At 42.1% G+C, this 27,980-nt stretch overlaps 1 protein-coding gene across 2 annotated transcripts; it reads left to right on the top strand.

Moving 5' to 3' along the window:
* Positions 1 to 374: 374 nt before the first annotated feature.
* LOC110509039 (KN motif and ankyrin repeat domain-containing protein 4) lies at positions 375 to 27,980 on the top strand. 2 transcript variants are annotated; one of them, XM_021589984.3, is made up of 11 exons: positions 375 to 792; positions 4,244 to 4,344; positions 13,517 to 13,659; positions 13,844 to 15,484; positions 17,401 to 17,476; positions 20,065 to 20,424; positions 20,610 to 20,694; positions 22,314 to 22,533; positions 24,759 to 24,901; positions 25,306 to 25,506; positions 26,588 to 27,980. In XM_021589984.3, the coding sequence occupies exons 3-11, from the start codon at positions 13,641 to 13,643 to the stop codon at positions 26,684 to 26,686; spliced, it is 2,844 nt and encodes a 947-aa protein (XP_021445659.3). In that variant the 5' UTR covers positions 375 to 792; positions 4,244 to 4,344; positions 13,517 to 13,640; the 3' UTR covers positions 26,687 to 27,980. The 2 variants fall into 2 exon arrangements, with proteins under 2 accessions (XP_021445659.3, XP_021445658.3); XM_021589983.3 differs by lacking the exon at positions 4,244 to 4,344 and having other exon boundaries at positions 510 to 792.

Raw genomic sequence — 27,980 nt, forward strand, 5'->3', positions numbered from 1 at the left:
CAACAATCCCTTTCGGAGTCAGATGTCTGTGTGTGTAATGGAAAAGGAGCCTTCTTTGCTCATTCCTTTTCTATCCGTGTTAGGAACACGGTGAAAGTGAAATGCCGTGGTTAATGCTCCATGGGCATCTCTTTCTGTGTAATTCAATTCAGCAGAATATTATTTTGACTATGTCAAGAAGGTTTTTTGTTAGTTTGAACAAACTCGTTTAAGTACAGGATTTCTGTTTTGAGATTGGTAATTTTTTTTTTTTTCAATTTTCCTCTATTGCTGGGAGGACTATATTTCTCTTGGCCTGGGTAGATGAAGTGCCATTAGGCAAGTTAAAATAGAAGTGTGCTTGTTTGTAGGAAACACACATTACTGACTACCTAGGGGAGTTTATTTTTGAAAAGTCACATCCAACAGCACGGGTCTCGAGTGAGCTGCTGTCCACTGCTTTGAGTGAGGGACCCCACCTGCAAGCTCCTATTGGTCGATATCTAATAACGTGGGTGTGGCTGTTCAGTGTGGGCCCCCACCCGCAGTCTATTTGGACGGAGGGAGAAAGGCATGCTCTGAAACCCATCCCCACAACAACAGTACAGCCTGTGCTATGAGAGGATTCTAAATTTGCCAAGCAGCTCAGGCATCCCATTCTCCGTGTTGGTACCTCCCTCTAGGAGACAGACTGACAGACAAGCTGGGCTGAGAGAAGCGACTGGAGAAGTACTGGAACTCAGACTGGAGTGGACACTCTGACATCAGGTTACAGTAGAACACTCTGAACAAGCTGGGGCAGAGTTGGTAAAGGTAAAGTTGGACACTGTTGTTTCTTCCAGTTCTGTGCTGCTTGCTTGTATTATAATAATTCACAAGGTGGATACTACTTGTAGGTGCTGTATTTTTCAGAATATATGTATGTTGTCCTTAATTGTCTTGAATTAAACATGGGTCATTTTAAACTTAGAATTTAAATAACAAGTAGATAGCAAAGGGGGTATTCAGTTGTCCGAGAATCAGGTATACAGGTTGGACTTGGAGCCCTTACAGTTATTCATCGGACTGTCTGACAGACAGTCGACTTTTAGAGGTCAGATGTCTACCACACCCCTCACTCACTCACACACACAAACTCTCTCTCTCTCACACACACACACACACACACACACACACACACACACACACACACACACACACACACACACACACACACACACACACACACACTTTTTGAACACAATGAAACCACACACGTGGATACAGAACAATGGTATTACAATTAATTGAGGATGACACAAAAACAGTTGTAAAACGTATTTCCATTGGGGATATATACACATATCAATCAAAATACATCTCAAACACAATAGGGAGGAAACTGTTAAAATAAAAAAATGGATTACCAAGTGACAGTAAGTTAATTGAAGCAATTATTCTTTCTTTTAGGCTGTGCAGTTTTAAAGCATTTTGCCAATAAACCATTTCTTAAGGTATGGACTTGATATGGTTTGGTGTGGATTTGATATGGTTTGGTATGGATGGGATATATGTTAAATGGTTTGGTATGGATGGGATACATTTGATATGGTTTGGTACGGATTTGATATGGTTTGGTACGGATTTGATATGGTTTGGTACGGATTTGATATGGTTTGGTACGGATTTGATATGGTTTGGTGTGGATTTGATATGGTTTGGTATGGATGGGATATATGTTAAATGGTTTGGTATGGATGGGATACATTTGATATGGTTTGGTACGGATTTGATATGGTTTGGTACGGATTTGATATGGTTTGGTACGGATTTGATATGGTTTGGTACGGATTTGATATGGTTTGGTATGGATTTGATATGGTTTGGTATGGATTTGATATGGTTTGGTACGGATTTGATATGGTTTGGTACGGATTTGATATGGTTTGGTACGGATTTGATATGGTTTGGTACGGATTTGATATGGTTTGGTACGGATTTGATATGGTTTGGTATGGTTTGGTACGGATTTGATATGGTTTGGTACGGATTTGATATGGTTTGGTACGGATTTGATATGGTTTGGTATGGATTTGATATGGTTTGGTACGGATTTGATATGGTTTGGTACGGATTTGATATGGTTTGGTATGGTATGGGTTTGGTATGGATTTGATATGGTTTGGTATGGATTTGATATGGTTTGGTACGGATTTGATATGGTTTGGTATGGATTTGATATGGTTTGGTACGGATTTGATATGGTTTGGTATGGTATGGGTTTGGTATGGATTTGATATGGTTTGGTATGGATTTGATATGGTTTGGTACGGATTTGATATGGTTTGGTATGGTATGGGTTTGGTACGGATTTGATATGGTTTGGTATGGATTTGATATGGTTTGGTACGGATTTGATATGGTTTGGTACGGATTTGATATGGTTTGGTACGGATTTGATATGGTTTGGTACGGATTTGATATGGTTTGGTACGGATTTGATATGGTTTGGTACGGATTTGATATGGTTTGGTACGGATTTGATATGGTTTGGTACGGATTTGATATGGTTTGGTACGGATTTGATATGGTTTGGTACGGATTTGATATGGTTTGGTACGGATTTGATATGGTTTGGTATGGATTTGATATGGTTTGGTACGGATTTGATATGGTTTGGTACGGATTTGATATGGTTTGGTATGGATTTGATACGGATGGATTTTATATGGTTTGGTATGGTATAGATGGGATACATTTTATTTGGTTTGGTACGGATTTCATATGGTTTGGTATGGATTTCATATGGTTTGGTACGGATTTCATATGGTTTGGTACGGATTTCATATGGTTTGGTATGGTATGGGTTTGATATGGTTTGGTATGGGTTTGATATGGTTTGGTACGGATTTCATATGGTTTGGTATGGATTTCATATGGTTTGGTACGGATTTCATATGGTTTGGTACGGATTTCATATGGTTTGGTATGGTATGGGTTTGATATGGTTTGGTATGGGTTTGATATGGTTTGGTATGGATTTCATATGGTTTTGGATTTGATATAGTTTAGTATATCTTCTCATTCTAATGTAAAACCAAGAGGGCAGCATCATCCTCATACTTGAACAGGCAGAGTCCATGAACAGGAAGAGTCCATGAACAGGAAGAGTCCATGAACAGGCAGAGTCCATGAACAGGCAGAGTCCATGAACAGGCAGAGTCCATGAACAGGCAGAGTCCATGAACAGGCAGAGTCCATGAACAGGCAGAGTCCATGAACAGGCAGAGTCCATGAACAGGCAGAGTCCATGAACAGGCAGAGTCCATGAACAGGCAGAGTCCATGAACAGGCAGAGTCCATGAACAGGCAGAGTCCATGAACAGGAAGAGTCCATGAACAGGAAGGGTCCATGAACAGGAAGAGTCCATGAACAGGAAGAGTCCATGAACAGGAAGAGTCCATGAACAGGAAGAGTCCATGAACAGGAAGAGTCCATGAACAGGAAGAGTCCATGAACAGGAAGAGTCCATGAACAGGAAGAGTCCATGAACAGGAAGAGTCCATGTCAAAAGCAAAGGTCTCAAAATGTTGAAGAGATAGCAGAATTATCTAAATTCTCTAGAACACACAGAACAGAGTCATTAGAACACAGAACAGAGGCATTAGAACACAGAACAGAGACATTAGAACACACAGAAAAGAGACATTAGAACACAGAACAGAGGCAATATAACACAGAACAGAGACATTAGAACACACAGAAAAGAGACATTAGAACACAGAATACAGACATTAGAACACAGAGAACACTACAGAACCACAGGGAATCAAACTGGATGGAGGGAGAGAAAGAGTGCATGTGTGAGAGAGTGACAGATACAGGAAGTTGGGAGAAGAGAAAGACAGTGGTTGGTTAGGGGCGGTTGGAGTCCAACAAGTTGGCTTGAGTTTCTAAACCAACTCCAAATAGAAGACAAGGAATAGAGTTATGTACTGGAAATACCACATAGTCAGCATGGCCAAACTGGACGAAGAAAATATCCCTTTTCCTGACAACAGAACAGAGATGAGAAAGTCATTGCGCCCTCCAGTTGTAGAGTACGTCCCAAAAGGCACCCTAATCCCTATCTAGTGCACAACTTTTGACCAGAGCCTTATGGGTTGAAAGTAGTGCACCAAATGGGGAAGGGAGGTCATTTGGGATGCATCTGTAGTCATGCCTGTAACTAGTACACTGACTACAGAGTAAAACTAACACATGACCTTCTGTTCTACCCACTAGGGTGCCATGAGTGAAGAGAAAACAATCACCTGGATGTAGAAGTGGGATGGATTGCTTTGTTATTAATGGAACCATTCATTCATTCCAGTCCACAACACTTTGTAAGTAGCACTTCAGAGTGAATCACAAATAAAATGCACACACACCACCACCGCCACAGCTAAAGGGTCAATCTGCAGTAGGTACATCTATTTTTGGACTATGTACCCATTGATTCTTGAAGAATATAACTTATAAATGGCTCATGAGCTTAGTTCAACAGTCGTACCCCATCAGAATCCAAAATATACGCTTGTTTTACCCCAATGTTTGTAAACAAAGTAAATGTTTGTTTTTTCAAACACTAAAAATCCTCTAAACATGGTTAAAACTATCTTTTTGATATCATGGATGGTCAGTCCTTGCATCCATAGTGGTCTATGAGAGTGGTTCCATTTCTCCAGTCCCATCCCTCAGCTTTTTAGTGAACCAGTGGTGGTTCGTTCTTGTTTTGCTTTGTTATTGTTTCAACTGCTGATTGGCGCTTTAAGGAAAGAGAGAGAAGAACATCTGATCTTATCAGAGGAACCAGTCCAGGAACAGCTGAGATACCAGGAATCTTCTGGACTCATATGTTGATGACAGCTTTATGTCTTCTACGACATTCTCCACAAAGCTTGTGTGAGAGCCCAATTCCCAACCCTTTGTCTTACTGTAGCAACTTATGTAGCCTGGTCCCAGATCTGTTTGTGCTTGCCAACAATGGTCAGTGTCACCATACATTATAGGTGTTAATACAAATAGATCTGGGACCAGGCTAACTTCAAAGTGTTCTAGAACAAAAATCTAAACAATGTGTCTGTGTCCCCATTGGATCTAAAACCAGCAACTAAAATGGTGGCCTTAGTGTTCTAGAACATATCATAAACCAGCAACTAAAATGGTGGCCTTAGTGTTCAAGAACATATCTAAAACCAGCAACTAAAATGGTGGCCTTAGTGTTCTAGAACATATCATAAACCAGCAACTAAAATGGTGGCCTTAGTGTTCTAGAACATATCATAAACCAGCAACTAAAATGGTGGCCTTAGTGTTCTAGAACATATCTAAAACCAGCAACTAAAATGGTGGCCTTAGTGTTCTAGAACATATCTAAAACCAGCAACTAAAATGGTGGCCTTAGTGTTCTAGAACATATCATAAACCAGCAACTAAAATGGTGGCCTTAGTGTTCAAGAACATTTTTAAAACCAGCAACTAAAATGGTGGCCTTAGTGTTCAAGAACATATCATAAACAGCAACTAAAATGGTGGCCTTAGTGTTCTAGAACATATCATAAACCAGCAACTAAAATGGTGGCCTTAGTGTTCAAGAACATATCATAAACCAGCAACTAAAATGGTGGCCTTAGTGTTCTAGAACATATCTAAAACCAGCAACTAAAATGGTGGCCTTAGTGTTCTAGAACATATCATAAACCAGCAACTAAAATGGTGGCCTTAGTGTTCAAGAACATATCTAAAACCAGCAACTAAAATGGTGGCCTTAGTGTTCAAGAACATATCATAAACCAGCAACTAAAATGGTGGCCTTAGTGTTCAAGAACATATCATAAACCAGCAACTAAAATGGTGGCCTTAGTGTTCTAGAACATATCTAAAACCAGCAACTAAAATGGTGGCCTTAGTGTTCTAGAACATATCATAAACCAGCAACTAAAATGGTGGCCTTAGTGTTCTAGAACATATCTAAAACCAGCAACTAAAATGGTGGCCTTAGTGTTCTAGAACATATCATAAACCAGCAACTAAAATGGTGGCCTTAGTGTTCTAGAACATATCTAAAACGAGCAACTAAAATGGTGGCCTTAGTGTTCTAGAACATATCTAAAACCAGCAACTAAAATGGTGGCCTTAGTGTTCAAGAACATATCATAAACCAGCAACTAAAATGGTGGCCTTAGTGTTCAAGAACATATCTAAAACCAGCAACTAAAATGGTGGCCTTAGTGTTCTAGAACTTATCATAAACCAGCAACTAAAATGGTGGCCTTGGTGCTCTAGAACATATCATCTTAGGGAGGCGACCGTTTTAACAGTGTCATGAGTTCAAATTTAATTTGCGTTTTTTAAGAATGCTGTGGCTGAAGATTTTTGGTTTGTAACGATGTGAGGAGAAACCAATGCATTTATACACAGGACAGAGCAGTGGTGGGAACAGGAAGAGAAACAAAGCCCTCAAATTGGCCCCAAAATTGCAATTGAAAAATATTGAGACTTCTTTCTTTACAATGGGGAAAAGGCTTTAAGGGCCATACACACCAAGGATGATAACTATAGCGATAAATTATACATACTGTAACTATAAACATTGACGAGCATCCACACCAGCGGACAGTTTATTGTTCTGCAGTAGGGGAGAGTGGGGTAAGTTAGGCCGAAGGGGTAAGTTAGGCCAAAGGGGTAAGTTGAGCCAAAGGGGTCATTTGAGCCAAAGAGGTCATTTGAGCCACCCTTGTCTCTAGGTAAAAATTGTTTTATTTTCATCAAGTCAAATGAATATATTTTGTTAGATGATACTTGTATCAAAAACAAAGTAGATAATTTTAAGATTGTTCTATACATCAGTTGGAGTCTATACGTTTTAATATTAGGTCCTAAACCTAGCATGAATGTGCATACTGTACTTATAGCTGTGTGGGCCAATATAGTCTAAATGTTTGCCATGGGGTAAGTTGAGACAATGGCCATGGGATAAGTTGAGTCAATGGCCATGGGGTAAGTTGAGCCAATGGCCATGGGGTAAGTTGAGCCAATGGCCATGGGGTAAGTTGAGCCAATGGCCATGGGGTAAGTAGAGCCAATGGCCATGGGGTAAATTGAGCCAATGGCCATGGGGTAAATTGAGCCAATGGCCATGGGGTAAGTTGAGCCAATGGCCATGGGGTAAATTGAGCCAAAGGCCATGGGGTAAATTGAGCCAATGGCCATGGGGTAAGTTGAGCCAATGGCCATGGGGTAAGTTGAGCCAATGGCCATGGGGTAAGTTGAGCCAATGGCCATGGGGTAAGTTGAGCCAATGGATGGCCATGGGGTAAATTGAGCCAATGGATGGCCATGGGGTAAATTGAGCCAATGGCCATGGGGTAAGTTGAGCCAATGGCCATGGGGTAAGTTGAGCCAATGGCCATGGGGTAAGTTGAGCCAATGGCCATGGGGTAAGTTGAGCCAATGGAAAATTGAGCAAGTTGAAGTTTTTTCTTCCCAGGCATAATGTAAGGCCTTATTGCTGGGATGTGAGGTAACAACAGGGCCTGGCCTATGTTAAGTGTTTACGTTTTTTTTTTTTTAAGTACAAAGACAGATAAAGTCATGTCTGTAGCTATAACACCCTAGTTAAAGTCATGTCTGTAGCTATAACACCCTAGTTAAAGTCATGTCTGTAGCTATAACACCCTAGTTAAAGTCATGTCTGTAGCTATAACACCATAGTTAGTCATGTCTGTAGCTATAACACCCTAGTTAAAGTAATGTCTGTAGCTATAACACCATAGTTAGTCATGTCTGTAGCTATAACACCCTAGTTAAAGTCATGTCTGTAGCTATAACACCATAGTTAAAGTCATGTCTGTAGCTATAACACCATAGTTAAAGTCATGTCTGTAGCTATACACCATAGTTAGTCATGTCTGTAGCTATACACCCTAGTTAAAGTCATGTCTGTAGCTATAACACCATAGTTAAAGTCATGTCTGTAGCTATACACCATAGTTAAAGTCATGTCTGTAGCTATACACCATAGTTAGTCATGTCTGTAGCTATACACCCTAGTTAAAGTCGTGTCTGTAGCTATAACACCATAGTTAAAGGCATGTCTGTAGCTATACACCATAGTTAGTCATGTCTGTAGCTATACACCCTAATTAAAGTCATGTCTGTAGCTATAACACCATAGTTAAAGTCATGTCTGTAGCTATAACACCATAGTTAAAGTCATGTCTGTAGCTATAACACCCTAGTTAAAGTCATGTCTGTAGCTATAACACCATAGTTAAAGGTATGTCTGTAGCTATAACACCATAGTTAGTCATGTCTGTAGCTATAACACCATAGTTAAAGTCATGTCTGTAGCTATAACACCCTAGTTAAAGTCATGTCTGTAGCTATAACACCATAGTTAGTCATGTCTGTAGCTATAACACCATAGTTAAAGTCATGTCTGTAGCTATAACACCATAGTTAAAGGTATGTCTGTAGCTATAACACCATAGTTAGTCATGTCTGTAGCTATACACCCTAATTAAAGTCATGTCTGTAGCTATAACACCATAGTTAGTCATGTCTGTAGCTATAACACCATAGTTAAAGTCATGTCTGTAGCTATAACACCCTAGTTAAAGTCATGTCTGTAGCTATAACACCATAGTTAAAGGTATGTCTGTAGCTATTCATAGGTTGCACCTTTGTCACTCGTCGCGTCATGCCATTGTTATGAACATTCTCAATCCACCCTCTGCCGGCGGCCTTAAAGTGGTGATAAACCCAGTCCTTCTAGCTAATGTTATACTCATCTAAACTCAAATCTGCATTGAGTAGAATGCTCAGTCGGGCAATGGTCCAAAACAATATTGTGAAAAAACATGAAACCCATGAATACACCACAGTTATTATGTAGCTATGCACCATAGTTAAAGTTCTTATGTAGCTATGCACCACAGTTAAAGTTCTTATGTAGCTATGCACCACAGTTAAAGTTCTTATGTAGCTATGCACCACAGTTAAAGTTCTTATGTAGCTATGCACCACAGTTAAAGTTCTTATGTAGCTATGCACCACAGTTAAAGTTCTTATGTAGCTATGCACCACAGTTAAAGTTCTTATGTAGCTATGCACCACAGTTAAAGTTCTTATGTAGCTATGCACCACAGTTAAAGTTATTATGTAGCTATGCACCACAGTTAAAGTTCTTATGTAGCTATGCACCATAGTTAAAGTTCTTATGTAGCTATGCACCACAGTTAAAGTTCTAATGTAGCTATGCACCATAGTTAAAGTTTCTAATTAGCTATGCACCATAGTTAAAGTTCTTATGTAGCTATGCACCACAGTTAAAGTTTCTAATTAGCTATGCACCACAGTTAAAGTTTCTAATTAGCTATGCACCATAGTTAACGTTTCTAATTAGCTATGCACCATAGTTAAAGTTTCTAATTAGCTATGCACCACAGTGTGGCAAATTGTTTGATGGAAGTCCGACCAAGACTCGAACCAAGATCCAGCAAATGTCAAGCCAACACCTTAAGCGTTATGCCAAGACATCTGAACCGCTTGAGGAGGTCCCTATGTGTTAGTTTAAGGCCGTTACAATGGGAACAGTCATGTACAGTACATAGCTTCATACAGCGGCCTCATCCTGGATGCTGATTGGTTAAAACGGCATTCCGTCTCGGGGTTAACAACATCCGGACCATTATATCCTCCAATCACCTGCTTCTCGGGCATTATCACTTGATCACACCACAGAATAGATAGACATGTGTGTACGGTTTAGTATCTTAGAGGTAACAGAGCGTCTCAGTCAACACCCTGCTCTCCCTCTCTTCACTAACTCCTAAGACAGTTTGTTTTGATTGACATTTCCCCTTCTCTTTCCTTCCTAAGATGTCTCTGTTTGTTTCACCCCATTGAAGATACTAGAGTATTCTGTCAACAGTCACCTGTGAACATTAAGATTACGTGCCTTGGTCTATACCCTCGGCTGTCACAGCCCCAGGCCTGATCAGGTGTTCAAAGACTACTTTCATCTCAGTGAAAAGGCCTGGCACCACAATGTCTCCATCTACCTTCGTACTGTGATTTGTATTGTTTGTTTATACTGGGGGGCAATTGGTGTCAGCGATGATGTGTGTAGCCTGGGGAATAAGGGATAAGTCACACGTTGTGTGTGGATTGTTGTGGGTCACAGGTTGTGTGTGGATTGTTGTGGGTCACAGGTTGTGTGTGGATTGTTGTGGGTCACAGGTTGTGTGTGGATTGTTGTGGGTCACAGGTTGTGTGTGGATTGTTGTGGGTCACAGGTTGTGTGTGGATTGTTGTGGGTCACAGGTTGTGTGTGGATTGTTGTAGGTCACAGGTTGTGTGTGGATTGTTGTGGGTCACAGGTTGTGTGTGGATTGTTGTGGGTCACAGGTTGTGTGTGGATTGTTGTGGGTCACAGGTTGTGTGTGGATTGTTGTGGGTCACACGTTGTGTGTGGATTGTTGTGGGTCACAGGTTGTGTGTGGATTGTTGTGGGTCACACATTGTGTGTGGATTGTTGTGGGTCACAGGTTGTGTGTGGATTGTTGTGGGTCACAGGTTGTGTGTGGATTGTTGTGGGTCACACGTTGTGTGTGGATTGTTGTGGGTCACAGGTTGTGTGTGGATTGTTGTGGGTCACACGTTGTGTGTGGATTGTTGTGGGTCACATGTTGTGTGTTGTGTGTGTGTAACAAGAACTGTGTGTGGATTGTTGTGGGTCACACGTTGTGTGTTGTGTGTGTGTAACAAGAACTGTGTGTGGATTGTTGTGGGTCACACGTTGTGTGTTGTGTGTGTGTAACAAGAACTGTGTGTGGATTGTTGTGGGTCACACGTTGTGTGTTGTGTGTATGTAACAAGAACTGTGTGTAACAATACATTCCATTGACACAGTACATTTTTTATTAAATGTATTTAACCTTTATTTAACTAGGCAAGCCAGTTAAGAACAAATTCTTATTTACAATGACGGCCTACCAAAAGGCAAAAGGCCTCCTTTTGGGACGGGGGCTGGGATTAAGCAACACATGACAACACAGCATGGTAGCGATACAACATGGGAGCAGCACAACATGGTAGCAGCACAAAACATGGTACAATACATCACGTGAAGCAACCACAACTGTCAGTAAGAGTGTTCATGATTGAGTATTTGAATGAAGAGATGGAGATAAAAACTGTCCAGTTTATCTTATTTTATTTACAGTAGTGTGCACATGTATGTAAGTGGTCTTTATGAATGTATGCACAGTATGTTCTGTATGCATGGAGAGTGTGTGTGTGTGTGTGTGTGCACGTCTGTTATTGTGCTTATCGCCTGTGTGTAGGGCGTCATTCACAGCGGGACTGTTCAGTCAGTGGTGTTTCTCTGTTTACTGCATAGCTGACATTGTTTGGGTCTGTGGCTGCGTGTGGCTGTCACTGTGGTCCTCCAAGAGGCCAGAGACTCTAGCACCTACCCACTGAGGGGTCTGGAGAGAGAGGGGTGTTTAGAGTCTAGCACCTACCCACTGAGGGGTCTGGAGAGAGAGGGGGTTTAGAGTCTAGCACCTACCCACTGAGGGGTCTGGAGAGAGAGGGGATTTAGAGTCTAGCACCTACCCAATGAGGAGTCTGGAGAGAGAGGGGGTTTAGAGTCTAACACCTACCCACTGAGGGGTCTGGAGAGAGAGGGGGTTTAGAGTCTAGCACCTACCCACTGAGGGGTCTGGAGAGAGAGGGGGGTTTAGGGTTATAGAGGGGAAGGAGGGAGGACGCTTTGGAAGAGGGGAGTGACTAAAAGAAGAGTGATATGGGTGGTCAGGATAGATTAAAAGAAGAGTGAGATGGATAGATATGGGTGGTCAGGATAGATTAAAAGTAGACAAGATGGCTGGAGGACAAGAGGGGAGAATGTAGAATGAGTAAAGAGAGTTGAAGGAGAGAAATATATTGAGGGAGAGAAACAGAGAAAGCAGGGAGGCCGAGAGAGTAGGAGAGACATTTTTATATGTAGGAGTGTATTGGGTTCCCTGGCTATTGGTCTCAACCGTCTAGGAGTTATTTTGAGATCTGTATTTGGACTGAAGGTCTATAATCAGGGGCGGACTGGCCATTTGGCATTTCGGGAAATTACCAGATGGGCTGGTCCATTATCTGGCTAATAATGGGGGCCTCAGGGAAAATAATGGGCCGGTGTGTTAGAAATGCCAAGGCTGATATAATCAAGCGAACATCAGGCCTTTCACTGTTATACGCAAGTCAGTAGGGTTAATTCTGATGTATGGATGAAGCAGGTGAGTGAGTGAGTGAGTGAGTGAGTGAGTGAGTGAGTGAGTGAGTGAGTGAGTGAGTGAGTGAGTGAGTGAGTGAGTGAGTGAGTGAGTGAGTGAGTGAGAGGTCAATGTTACTGCCACAAGTTCATGATCAGCTGTCCACTCGAAAATCCAGGGCGAGTCCTCATTTGGAAATACCAGAAGTAAACCACAAGTCCACCAGTTCCAGACATGTAGGCCCTAGTGCATTCAGTATGAATTAGAAGGATACAGAAGGTTGTGTAAACAGAAGGTTACTTAATAACCACTTTTATAAATATCAGTTACAGTGTCTAATTTACTTATTTTTTCAAAATGGTAAAAAGAAAATCATGGTGAAAATAACAGTGTTTTACATGATCCGTGTGCAGAACCGTTTGATAACTACAGAACAGAGATTAGAATACACAGAACAGACATTAGAACACATAGAACAGAGATTAGAACACACAACAGAAACATTAAAACACATAGACCAGACATTAGAACACACAGAAAAGACATTAGAACACACAGAACAGACATTAGAACATACAGAACAGAGATATTAGAACATACAGAACAGAGATTAGAACACACAACAGAGACATTAGAACACACATAAGAGACATTAGAACATACAGAACAGAGACACTAGAACACACGAAACAGAGGCATTAGAACACAGAGAACAGAGACATTAGAACACACAGAAAAGAGACATTAGAACACAGAACAGAGACATTAGAACACAGAGAAAAGAAACATTAGAACACAGAACAGAGACATTAGAACACAGAGAAAAGAGACATTAGAACACACAGAAAAGAGACATTAGAACACAGAACAGAGGCATTAGAACACAGAACAGAGGCATTAGAACACACAGAAACGAGACATTAGAACACAGAACAGAGACATTAGAACACAGAACAGAGACATTAGAACACACAGAAAAGAGACATTAGAACACAGAACAGAGACATTAGAACACACAGAAAAGAGACATTAGAACACAGAAAAGAGACATTAGAACACACAACAGAGACATTAGAACACACAACAGAGACATTAGAACACACAACAGAGACATTAGAACACACAACAGAGACATTAGAACACACAACAGAGACATTAGAACACACAACAGAGACATTAACAACAATAATATACAAATGTTCTCACCCTCCTCCTCTGTCCCCTGTTTGCTCTCTCTTGCCAGGCAGCCAAGTTGCTTTCCATCACGAGAAAAGAGTCACAACGCCTGTAGAGGTTGGCCAGAGAGCTGAAACTGACACTCAGACTACCAACAGACATATAATGTGCTAAAAAAACAAGGCCTGACAATGACGGACAAACAAAATGGTAACAGCTTTAAAAATATATCATATCAAATGTATCAATGAAAATTGGCTACATTTTTGATAGTTATATGAAACAAAATGTTTGTTAGATAATTCCTAAACACATTTATGCTCCACACACTATAGTGCTTATTATGTATCAATGCTATGATAACAAGTATAGAAACACTGCAATCCTTTTTTAGGAAATGGGCCCGAAGCCCCAGAGAATAGGGTGAAGGGGAAGCCTCCTCCGTACTCTGTGGAGACGCCCTATGGCTTCAGCCTGGACCTGGACTTCCTCAAGTACGTTGACGACATCGAGAAGGGCCACACCATAAAGAGGGTCCCCATCCAGCGCCGGAGCAGGGGGCAGAGGCCCAGCACTCTCCCCAGGAACCTCAATCTCTCTGGGCATGGCTACCAGCCTAGCGCCTGGGGCTCCACTGGAGCTCTGGCCTCCAGGTCTCGCCTCCCCAACCCCCACCAAGGCTATGACTCTTGGGCTTATGACGGCAGATCGCCAGCCTCCCCTGGAGGATACAAGTCTGTGGCAGAGATGGAAGCCAGTATCAGGGCCTTTGATGAGCAGCCCTTGGGGGAGCACATCAGGCCCAATCTCCTGCGGGCCTCCAGCCTGCCTCTCACCGTCCTGCTAAGGAAAGGTTCAGAGTCAACTGAGGACCCGGCCAGTCTCCGAAGCTCCAGAGACCATCTCAGAGGAAGGGACACTTCCACGGAAGACATCTTCTACTCCCTGGACCGTTCGTCCAACTGTCAGTCCAACCAGGATTTTTCTGGAACCATGCGCCGCCTCAATGAAGCCCTGGAGCACATGGGCAAGCTGGAGGAGGAGGTCCGGGTCATCCCAGAGCTCAAGGCACAGATATACATCCTGCAGGAGGAGAGGGAGATGCTCCGTCTTGGACTGAACCCCAAACCCGCATCCCGAAGCTTCTCCAACAGGGCCAAAGACCACTCTTACGTGACCTCTGACCTCAAAAGACCCAGGAAAGAGAGTAATCTCTTCCTCGCCAACAATGACGTCACCGATGACGACTCTAACCAGACACACGAATGGAGGACAAGCACAGACCTGGATGAGCTTCTCACAGTGACGTCTCTGCAGGCCAAAGTAGCCATGCTGGAGCAGAGGCTTCACGAGAGCAGCCTGGACCTCCAGAAGGCCACCGTGCTACTGAGAGAACAGCAGGAGGAGGGCCGGAGGAACGATGAGAGGATGTGCCAGCTGATCAGGAACACTGGGGACTGGGGGAGAGCAGAAAGAGTCCCTGTGGAGCAAGATGAAAAACAGACTGAGAATTCTTCTCGGTGGGTCTTAGCAGGTGTGCATGGTACATCCATTAGAGAAAGCTTGAATGTAGAAGCTTTGTCGACAAATACAGTGACCATTAGAACAAATAGACAAAACCCAGGCACTCAGATTGAGGACCTAGAAGATGATCAAGTTTGGGTTTCAGCTAGCTCTTTCATGATGGAGGCCCAAGCGAACAGTCTTGGAGCTGGTCAACACAGTTCAAAAACGGTGGTCCGTTGCTCCGTCAGAGAACCAGGCCTAGCAGTACCCATGGAGCACATGCCCCAGGAGGAAGCCCCCCCAGGGAGCATTGATCAAGCTGTGGCAGCCCTCCACGTAAAGAGGATCCAGTGTCTCCTGGAACAGCAGTGGGAGTGTTTGTGTGGGGGGACAGCACCAGAGGGGGGCAAGGCCCTGGAGCACCCAGACCCCGAGGTCAATTCACTGCAGGAGGAGATGATGAGTCTGGTTCATACTCTTTCCTCCTACTACATCCATGGATCCAGTGACAGAGAGGTTTCTCAAGGAGGTATAGCCTATTTTCACACGTCTTTCGGGTTGATTTCCAGAACACAGATTAAGCCTTTTTTTCTGGACTAAAAAGTATACTCAATGAATAATCTCCATTGAAAGTGCTTTCTAGTCCAGGAGAAGACTTGATCTAGGACTGGGAACCTGGAAAACAATTGCCAGTCTACATTGACAATAAATATCTTCAATTAAATATAAAAATAAAAGTTATTTGGAACAAGGAATCATTTTCTCAGGTTCCTTATAAAGCAAATTCAATTCCAATGTTTATTTTATACAACAGGGCTCTTTTGTCTTTAAATAAATGAGACATTTTCGAACTCATTTGAATTTCAAAGCACAGTCATAATGTAATACAATCGATTCCCAATGCTTTTGAAACGCCATTCACGTCACCTCAGCACATTTAACTCGTAGCTTTGAGCTATTTCTCCATCTAGCATGAAAGATTAGGTCCGATTTTTGAGTCAATGACAGGAATTTACTGCACACGAAATCCCATTACCATGTCAGAGACTACTCACAGACAACTTTCCTTGCCTCGCTTACATTGAGACCCACAATTCACGATGCAGTGTAAATGAATGGTTGGTTATAGCTGGCCTGGCTTTATTCACGATGCAGTGTAAATGAATGGTTATAGCTGGCCTGGCTTTATTCACGATAGATGTGTATTGATGACTGTAACTCTCTCATACTGTATGTATTTTATGAAGATATATTGGAATGACTCTACAGTTCCTACAAGTACTTCCCTTCTCTACCTTTGTACTAGCACTTTGGTCATAGTTACAGGGAAATTATTTTGTTCTTGTGCTAAAGACAATTCAATGCTGCTGAGGACACATCTTACCAGACTCGTGTGTCTAATTAAAGCAAAGAAATTAACATAAATAAAGTTTATATGTAGTTATCAAACTTCCCGCATAGTGTCCCATTGTTATTAGGCTACCAACCATGTATAATGGAGTATGTTTAAGGACTGTCTATTTCCATGTCATACTGTGTGGTTGGTCCCACCTGAAATTACAATAATTTGCAAAGCATTTACAATTCTGTATTTTTTATAAAGGGTTCGAGCTTCACCAACCTTTAGTTGTTGTTGTATTCAAAGTGTGATTTAACAACTCCTACGCCTTAAAAAAATGTTTTCGTCTCATCTAGGGTTGCAAAGGAAGGGTATATTACTGGAAACTTCTGAAGTTTACCAGAACTTTCAAGGTATTTTAGGAGTTTTATCTAGTGGCCTTTTTTGGGGGTACTTTAGATGATCACAGGTGTCTGTAATTATCTCTGTCCCTCTGTGTGGCCTTATCACATGTTAAATATGAATATAGACCATCAACTTAGTGAATACCATAGGGTGTTTAATATGAGACTTTCAGCATGAAATATCCTTTATACTGTTTTTATATTACTATGTCAATATGTCTTTGTTGTAAATGTTTTGGCGCCAAACTGGTGGTAGTTGTGTAAGAAGTCAATAGTTGGAAGAGTCTCATAATTAATGGAAAATAATGCCATTGTTCATTAGATGCTTTTTGTTCATTTAAGTAGGCTATTTTCTCTTGAATTATGTGGCCAGAGCAGTGGTTCCCAACCTCTTTTGGCTGCTGTACTACCAACTGAATTTTGCTCTGCCCGGAGTACCCCTGAAGTACCCCCTCATTTTACCAGTAGACCTATGGTCACATGTGTCTTCTCATGTACCCCCTGTGGATAGACCAAGTACCCCCAGGGGTCCTAGTTCTCCTGGTTGGGAACCTCGGCACTAGAAACACATTGGCAATATGAATAATAGATATGAATACATTTGTTTAAAGTTATTCAAGTATAAATTACCAGAGTTCCTATAGGTTACCATAGCTTTTACCAGTAGCTTTGCAATCCTAATCTTGGCGTTTTCTCTCCCAGTCCCAAAATCCATCATGAAGAGAAATGGGAGTGCTCGGATGTCAAAGAACCTCCACTTTGCTGGTGTGAACGGAGGGTAAGACACTAGACTCCTGACATTTATGTTGTTAACAAATAACTAACTTGAGCATCACCCTCTGAATGTATGACCAATTTATGGCTAACCCTGAAGAGCTCACTGTGCAGCAACTCAAGTTGGGTACAGTCTGCGTTTAGCTATGAAAACCTCTTGTACAGTGCCTTCAGAAAGTATTCACACCCCTTGACTTTTCACATTGTGTTGTGTTACAGCCTAAATTTAAAATAGATTACATTGAGATTCTGTGTCACTGGCCAACACACAATACCCCATAATGTCAAAGTGGAATTATGTTTTTGGAAATGTTCACAAACAAATAAAAAATAATAAGATTAAATGTTTTAAGTCAATAAGTATTCAACCCCTTTGTTATGGCGAGCCTAAAGTTTAAGAGTAAAAATGTGCTTCACATAATAAGTTGCATGGACTCACTCGGTGTGCAATAATAGTGTTTAACATGATTTTTGAATGATTAGCTCATCTCTGTACCCTCAGTCGAGGAGTGAATTTCAAACACAGATTCAAGCACAAAGACCAGGCAGGTTTTCCTATGCCTCACAAAGAAGGGCACCTATTGGTTCAATGGGTAAAACATTTAAAAGCAGACATTGAATATCCCTTTGAGCATGGTGAAGTTATTAATTACACTTTGGATGGTGTATCAATACACTCAGTCTCTACAAAGATACAGGCGTCCTTCCTAACTCAGTTGCCGGAGAGGAAGGAAACGGCTCAGGGATTTCACCATGAAGCCAATGGTGACTTTATAACAGTTGCAGAGTTTAATGGTTGAGATATGAGAAAACTGAGGATGGATGAACAACATTGTAGTTACTCCACAATACTAATCTCATTGACAGAGTGAAAAGAAGGAAGCTTGTACAGAATAAAAATATACCAAAACATGCATCCTGTTTGCAATAAAGCACTAAAATAAAACTGCAAAAATGTGACAAAGAAATTAACTTTATGTCCTGAATACACAGTGTTATGTTTGGGGCAAATCCAGCACAACACATCACTGAGTATCACTCTTCATATTTTCAAGCATGATGGTGGCTGCATCATGTTATGGGCATGCTTGTCATTGGCAAGGACTAGGAAGTTGTTTTAGGATAAAAAGAAACGGAATAGAGCTAAGCATGGGGAAAATCCTAGAGGAAAACCTGGTTCAGTCTGCTATCCAACAGACACTGGGAGACAAATTCACCTTTCAGCAGGACAATAACCTTAAACACAAGGCCAAATATACACTGAGTGTACAAAACATTAGGAAAACCTTCCTAGTATCGAGTTGCCCTCAGAACAGCCTAAATTCATCAGTAATGGATTCTACAAGATGTCGAAAGCATTCCACAGTGATGCTGGCCCACATTCACTCCAATGCTTCACACAGTTGTGTCAAGTTGTCTGGATGTCCTATGTGTGGTGGACCATTCTTGATAAACACAGGAAACTGTTGGGTGTGAAAAACCAGGCAGTGTTGCAGTTCTTGACACACTCAAACCGACGTGCCTGACACCTACTATCACCTACTACCCCGTTCAAGCGCACTTAAATATGTTGTCTTGCCCATTCACCCTCTGAATGGCACACATACATAATCCATGTCTCAATTGTCTCAAGGCTTAAAAATCCTTCTTTAACCTGTCTCTTCCCCTTCATCTACACTGATTGAAGTGGATTTAACAACTGACATCAATAAAGGATCATAGCTTTGGTCACCTGGTCAGTCTATGTCATGGAAAGAGCAGGTGTTCCTAATGTTTTGTCCACTCAGTGTACACTGGAGTTGTTTACCAAGATGACAATGAATGTTCCTGAGTTGCCTAGTTGCCTAGTTATGTGCAAATATTGTACAATCCAGGTTTGGAAAGCTCTTAGAGATTTACCCAGAAAAACTCACAGCTGTAATCGCTGCCAAAGATTATTCTAACATGTATTGACTCAGGGAATACTTATGTAAATACTTATGTAAATGAGATATTTCTGTATTTCATTTGCAAAAATAAATTTACAAAATGTTTTCACTTTGTCATTATGGGTAAGAAAAAAAAATATTGAAACCATTTTGAATTCAGGTTGTAACCAAAAAAATATGAAATAAGTCAAGGGGTATGAGTACTTTCTGAAGGCAATGTACATGGCTAGATTGTCAGGACGGCTGTACACACGTAGAAAAAAGGTGCTACCTAGAACTTAAAAGGGTTCTTTGGCTGTCCCAATAGGAGAACCCTTTGAAGAACCCTTTTTGGTTCCACAGATGGAACCCAAAAACGGTTATCATACGGGTACAGCTGAAGAACCCTTTTTGGTTCCACAGAGGGTTCTAAATGGAACCCAAAAACAGTTATCATACGGGTACAGCTGAAGAACCCTTTTTGGTTCCACAGAGGGTTCTAAATGGAACCCAAAAACGATTATCATACGGGTACAGCTGAAGAACCCTTTTTGGTTCCACAGAGGGTTCTAAATGGAACCCAAAAACGATTATCATACGGGTACAGCTGAAGAACCATTCTGGAACCCTTTTTTCCTAATAGTATAATGGCAAAACACATTGGTTCCTACTGATATGCATTTAGCTTTGAAACAACACCAAATGAGGACTTGGATCGTAAGAGCCATGCAAAGGAGGACATGTCAGCCCTACAGCAACAACCAGAAGGACAACATTACCCTGGGGAGATGGCAGAGAAACTTGCAGACCATGGGGGTTCCAACCATGGAGACCAGAAAGAGGGAGACCCAAGCCCAGGTCAAGAGATGATGGAAGGAACCGATCCGATGGACCAGACTACTCAAACTGCAGAACCAGACAAACAGACAGATAGTGGTGGGGATGTGGAAGCTGCAGAACCAGAGGAACAGAACAAGACAGATAAAACACCAGAGGAACCCATGGAAGCAGAACCAGATCCAAACACAGATCCCAAACAAGACAGGTGAGGGGAACTGAGTATATTGTATTTCGTTCATGAATTATACAATTTGATGATTTGCCAGTTGTTTTTGGCATATTAATTTCATAATTTTGAAAAGTGTCAAGACAATCTTTATTGTAACGTATTGACGTTAGTGAGAGTATATGAATGGGACTCATGGGACTGATGATTCTATGTCCTCATAGGGAGGCTGTAGAAGGGGAGTTCATAGCAGCATGTCATTTCGTCAGCGATCACATGGATAACATGGATAACCCCAATGATGAAATGGTACGCATGGTACAGAAATACACTTAGACATAGGCCCTATAGGAACAAACCTAATTACACAAGCCTTATTCAACATGAATGGCTGTCAACACAGATAAGGCAGGCAACACCAAAACACAGTGTGTTAATGATGAAATCATTTTTCATTTAACGAAGAGGAGCATAGTTATGCACCTCATTACTTTCATTAGCATCATTAAAATGTACAGGTAATTGCCAAAATAAAGGAAACACCAACATAAAGTGTCTGAATAGGGCCACCACGAGCCAGAACAGTTTCAATGAACCCTGACATAGATTATACAAGTGTCTGGAACTCTACCGGAGGGGTTGAGATCTGGTGACTGAGACGGCCATGGCATATGGCTTACATCGTTTTCATGCTCTTCAAACCATTCAGTGACCACTCTGTGCCCTGTGGATGGGAGTGTTGTCATCCTATGGGGACATAGCCAAGGTAGACAAAATAATGGCCTGCCCAGCATGTTTATACATGACCCGAAGCATGAATGGATGTTAATTGCCTTATTAACTCAGGAAACACTCCTGTGTGGAAGCACCTGCTTTCATAATACTTTGTATCCCTCATTTACTCAAGTGTTTCCATTATTTGGGCAGTTACCTGTATATCTGCTGTTTGCATTGTTAAAATGTCTATCTGCTGTTAGCGTCGTTAACATGTCTATCTGCTGTTAGTGTCGTTATCATGTCTATCTGCTGTTAGTGTCGTTATCATGTCTATCTGCTGTTAGTGTCGTTAACATGTCTATCTGCTGTTAGTGTCGTTATCATGTCTATCTGCTGTTAGTGTCGTTATCATGTCTATCTGCTGTTAGTGTCGTTATCATGTCTATCTGCTGTTAGTGTCGTTAACATGTCTATCTGCTGTTAGCGTCGTTATCATGTCTATCTGCTGTTAGTCGTTAACATGTCCATCTGCTGTTAGCATCGTTAAAATGTCTATCTGCTGTTAGCGTCGTTAAAATGTCTATCTGCTGTTAGTCGTTAACATGTCCATCTGCTGTTAGCATCGTTAAAATGTCTATCTGCTGTTAGCGTCGTTAAAATGTCTATCTGCTGTTAGTCGTTAACATGTCCATCTGCTGTTAGCATCGTTATCATGTCTATCTGCTGTTAGTCGTTAACATGCCCATCTGCTGTTAGCATCGTTAACATGTCGATCTGCTGTTAGCGTCGTTAAAATGTCTATCTGCTGTTAGTCGTTAACATGTCCATCTGCTGTTAGCATCGTTATCATGTCTATCTGCTGTTAGTCGTTAACATGTCTATCTGCTGTTAGCATCGTTAACATGTCGATCTGCTGTTAGCGTCGTTAAAATGTCCATCTGCTGTTAGCGTCGTTAACATGTCCATCTGCTGTTAGCGTCGTTAACATGTCCATCTGCTGTTAGCGTCGTTAACATGTCCATCTGCTCTGCGCATTTTCTCCCTGAAATATTCAAGGATTATGGAAATAAGTCTTCAGTTAAACTGATTTTAGATCAGAGTCTATGGCAGGGCTGGGCAACTCCAGTCCAGATGGACCACAATGTGTGCAGGCTTTTGTCCCAGCCCCAAACTAACTAACACTCCCCGGTTATCTTCCGTCTGTTCCCCAGAGGCGTGGCCTGGTGGTGCTGTTCCAGCATTGGTTCCGGGTGGCGGCTGAGGAGGACTCTCTGGCCAATACAGTGTCTGTGCACCTCAGAGAGGTGAGGACGGCCACGCCGTCGCTCCTCCCCTTCTTAGTTAACATGGCAGACGACAACGGCAACACAGTGCTGCACTACAGCGTGTCTCACACCAACTACCCCATTGTCAGCCTGCTACTGGACACAGGTAGGCACCACTGTGTATGATTACACTATTATGAGAATGGTGAAGGTAGGACAGTATGTGTACATAAGAACTCACTGTATGGGATATCTACACGGTTCCACAGTCTATCTACACTACCGTTCAAAAGTTTGGGGTCACTTAGAAATGTCCTTGTTTTTGAAAGAAAAGCAAATTTTTTGTCCGTTTAAAATAACATAAAATTGATCAGAAATACAGTGTAGACATTGTTAATGTTGTAAATGACTATTGTAGCTGGAAACGGCAGATTTATTATGGAATATCTACATAGGCGTATAGAGAGACCCATTATCAGCAACCATCACTCCTGTGTTCCAATGGCATGTTGTGTTAGCTAATCCAAGTTTATCATTTTAAAAGGCTAATTGATCATTAGAAAACCCTTTTTCAATTAGGCTAGCACAGCTGAATGTAGATATTCTATGAAAAAAATCAGCTGTTTCCAGCTACAATAGTCATTTACAACATTAACAATGTCTACACTGTATTTCTGATCAATTTTATGTTATTTTAAACGGACAAAAAATTAGCTTTTCTTTCAAAAACAAGGACATTTCTAAGTGACCCCAAACTTTTGAACGTAGTGTACATGGTTCCACAGTGTATCTACATGGTTCCACAGTGTATCTACATGGTTCCACAGTGTGTCTACATGGTTCCACAGTGTGTCTACATGATTCCACAGTGTGTCTACATGGTTCCACAGTGTATCTACATGGTTCCACAGTGTGTCTACATGGTTCCACAGTGTGTCTACATGATTCCACAGTGTGTCTACATGGTTCCACAGTGTATCTACATGGTTCCACAGTGTATCTACATGGTTCCACAGTGTATCTACATGGTTCCACAGTGTGTCTACATGGTTCCACAGTGTGTCTACATGATTCCACAGTGTGTCTACATGGTTCCACAGTGTATCTACATGATTCCACAGTGTGTCTACATGGTTCCACAGTGTATCTACATGGTTCCACAGTGTGTCTACATGGTTCCACAGTGTATCTACATGGTTCCACAGTGTATCTACATGGTTCCACAGTGTATCTACATGGTTCCACAGTGTATCTACATGGTTCCACAGTGTATCTACATGGTTCCACAGTGTGTATACATGGTTCCACAGTGTATCTACATGGTTCCACAGTGTATCTACATGGTTCCACAGTGTATCTACATGGTTCCACAGTGTATCTACATGGTTCCACAGTGTGTCTACATGGTTCCACAGTGTGTCTACATGATTCCACAGTGTGTCTACATGGTTCCACAGTGTATCTACATGATTCCACAGTGTGTCTACATGGTTCCACAGTGTATCTACATGGTTCCACAGTGTATCTACATGGTTCCACAGTGTGTCTACATGGTTCCACAGTGTATCTACATGGTTCCACAGTGTCTACATGGTTCCACAGTGCATCTACATGGTTCCACAGTGTATCTACATGGTTCCACAGTGTGTCTACATGGTTCCACAGTGTATCTACATGGTTCCACAGTGTATCTACATGGTTCCACAGTGTGTCTACATGGTTCCACAGTGTATCTACATGGTTCCACAGTGTATCTACATGGTTCCACAGTGTATCTACATGGTTCCACAGTGTGTCTACATGGTTCCACAGTGTATCTACATGGTTCCACAGTGTATCTACATGGTTCCACAGTGTATCTACATGGTTCCACAGTGTATCTACATGGTTCCACAGTGTATCTACATGGTTCCACAGTGTATCTACATGGTTCCACAGTGTATCTACATGGTTCCACAGTGTGTCTACATGGTTCCACAGTGTATCTACATGGTTCCACAGTGTATCTACATGGTTCCACAGTGTATCTACATGGTTCCACAGTGTATCTACATGGTTCCACAGTGTGTCTACATGGTTCCACAGTGTGTCTACATGGTTCCACAGTGTATCTACATGGTTCCACAGTGTATCTACATGGTTCCACAGTGTATCTACATGGTTCCACAGTGTATCTACATGGTTCCACAGTGTATCTACATGGTTCCACAGTGTGTCTACATGGTTCCACAGTGTATCTACATGGTTCCACAGTGTATCTACATGGTTCCACAGTGTATCTACATGGTTCCACAGTGTGTCTACATGGTTCCACAGTGTATCTACATGGTTCCACAGTGCATCTACATGGTCCAATACACGTTTCTAAATGAGTGTGTGTTCCCTCTGCAGGTGTTTGTGAGGTGGACCTTCAGAACAAGGCGGGGTACACAGCGGTGATGCTGGCCTCCCTGACGGCCCCGGACAGCTCTGGGGACATGGAGGTGGTCGGCAGGCTCATGGAGCTGGGGGACGTCAATGCTCAAGCCAGCCAGGTCACTGTCACTGCCTCTGTCGACACCCCAAATACACACCTCATACTTCATCCTAACTCTATTATATGGTACATATTGTACTGTAGGACCAAGCATCTCAGTCTTCTAACCCTGGCGTTTTTAAGCGCCATGCTCTATCAACTGAGCCACATGGGAATACCGTGGAGTCTTTCTGCTCAGAAATCATCATAACATGTCTTAACTGACCCAAGGGCCGCGCCAGCATCATTTTCCTCTCTATTTTAAACACACTACAAAACATTGTCCTATAAGACCAGCCTCTGTACTAAAGATGGATTTGCCCAAACTGCCTCCTGGCTAGTCAGTTTCAGCTCTCTCTGCATGCCGAGATAATTCTCCTCTCTTGGCCCTCCTCATCCCTCTGCCTGTCTCTCTCCCTCCAGGGGGGTCAAACAGCTCTGATGCTAGCAGTGAGACATGGCCGGGGCCTGATGGTGCGTCTGCTGCTGCGCTGTGGGGCCGACACCAACATCCAGGACTGCCAGGGGGCCACGGCCCTAGTGTGCGCCTGCGAGAGAGGCCACACACACATCGCCCGGCTGCTGTTGCAGGCGGCCGAGTGTGACACCAGCGTCACTGACAGGGTGAGTGCTAGATGGATACACTACGTTCTGTACACACACAATCCAACCACCCCCTGAAAGCCTCAGGGGTTTCACCATGAGGCCAACGGTAACTTCAGGAGATGACAATACATCTAACAATACATCTAACAATACATCTAACAATACATCTAACAATACATCTAACAACCTCCTACGCCACCTAGTGAATAAGACTACAAACTACACTCTTGGGGGGAATTATCAACCATCTCAAGTTAATTATTTTGCCATTATAAGACTCAATGTTAACAGGATGTCAGTCCTCTTTTCTCACTACAATTAGCGACTTTGCTGAAAGAGCAGCTTAGGCAATTGGAAGCATTTGATAGCCCAAATACCCCGGTTTGAGTCCCAAATAGCACCCTATTCTCTATGGGCCCTAGTCAAAAGAAGTGGACTAAACGAGGAATAGGGTGCAGTTTAGGATGCAGCCCGTGACTCATTGAGCTGAGAGTGACAGTGAGTGGCTGTTCTATAATAACACTCAGCTCTCTGTGGATTAATGAAGCCTTTTGTTGAGGCAAACCTCACTGGGCTTTGACAAGCTAATCACTAATCCGATAAATCTGCAGGGAAAGAGGGCAAAAATAAAAAGGAAACCCTGTACGCTGTCCGACTTTCCCCGTAGACTGGTAGAGGATAAGAGCCAAGCTTTCTCAGTTTAGGGCCTCCTGCTTTGAATTGACTCCAGCCTATCCTCAAAGTGTTCATTGAATCAATTCTTATTCACTTGGCGAATCTGCACTATACCCTTTTCTCTCACGTTTTTTATTTTATATCACTGTCGTTTAGCATGGTTGCATACTTAAGTATAGTGTGTGCCAAACCTCTCCTGCAGTACTCCCACCCAGTTCAGTACTAGCACACCTGATTCATCAAGCCCTTCAGTTGTTGAATCAGGTGTGCTAATTCAGGAATGTCAATGTGGAATAGCTAGGGTTCCTCAAGGAGAGGTTTAGGGAATACTGACTTAGCATACCCAGAATGATTTATAGTGCATACCTCAAGTATTGATCTTCTTTCTTTCTCATCTCCCTGTTTTCGTCTCCACCTCCTCCAGCGTGGTCGCACGGCCCTGTCTGTAGCACAGCAGGGGTCCCACGTTGACATCACAGCCCTTCTCCAGGCCCACCAAACACACGCTGAGACGTCTGTCTGAGACTCCTTGCCCTGTCCCCGTGGATGGACTCAAAGACACAGATGTTGCAGTGCAAGGAATGTCCAAGTCCAAATGGAACCCTGTTCCGTGCTGTCAGTAGAGCCCTTCCTACTGTATATAGAGCCCTTCTTTATACCACAACTTAGGTCAATTATCTCCTTGTTTCTCTGTCTCCTTCCGTCTCTCTGTCTCCGGTCTCCTTTTTCTTCTCCTTCTGTCTCCTTTCTCCTTCGGTATTATTTCTCTTCTCCTTCTCTCTCTTTCTCTCTCTCTTCTCCTTCTGTCTCTCTCTCTTCTCCTTCTGTCTCTCTTTCTCTTCTCCTTCTGTCTCTCTTTCTCTTCTCCTTCTGTCTCTCTTTCTCTTCTCCTTCTGTTTCTCTTTCTCTTCTCCTTCTGTCTCTTTCTCTTCTTCTTTGTGTTGGTCACTTATTGGCTCAGTATTGACTGAGCTCAGCTGGTCGCGTTAGTCGCTGACTACTAGGCTCTGGCCAAAAGTAGTGCACTATACAGTAGAGAATAGGGTTCTATTTCAGACACAGATGAAGATCTCTCACCTCCGCTCGTCTGATTCGGTCTCCTTTCCTCACTCCCTCTTGGGCCTCTAAGGATCAGGTTGTGAGGTCAATGACATTGGACTGAGCTCTCCACTTCCTGTTCCTGGACAGGGAAAAAAAATATTTAAAGACTGTGTGTGTGTGTGTGTGTGCTTTACAAGTAGACTGTCATTGTAAATAAGAATTTGTTCTTAACTGACTTGCCTAGTTAAATAACGGTAAAATAAAAAAAGAAATCAAATAAGAATTTGGGGGAAGATGTTCTATCAGTGTGTTAAATGCTTTCTTTTTTTTTGTCTTCACATTGTAATGTGTGACTTTAATTTTGATCTGTTATTCTGACTCTGCTTATACTAGCTGTACTATGTGCAGCAGGAAGGAGAGCTGTGTCATCAGACTGATTAAAATATCAAAGAAAGACAATGGTCTTCAGGTCTGCACCGCTACCCTCGAGGCATTTCAGCCAGAGACAATTATTACAGTTAATATACAGAGCATTTACATTGAACTGTTTCCTACTATCAGCAATATGTTGCATGTTAATCTCAATACTGTATGAAGTAAAATATTGAGCTATACTGTTAAAAATGGATTTCATTGTGATCAATATCCATTGTAGACAAACCCGACTGTTGATTTAACTACTTATTTCCATGCATTATTCTTAAAGCAAAGCAAGACTGTTGACCTATAACTGTTTTAATAAAGTTTTCCAATTATTTTGTATTGGGGAAAACACA

The sequence above is a fragment of the Oncorhynchus mykiss genome, chromosome 28, assembly GCF_057628025.1.
Source record: "Oncorhynchus mykiss isolate SJ-2025 chromosome 28, ASM5762802v1, whole genome shotgun sequence".
Lineage (NCBI taxonomy): Eukaryota > Metazoa > Chordata > Actinopteri > Salmoniformes > Salmonidae > Oncorhynchus > Oncorhynchus mykiss.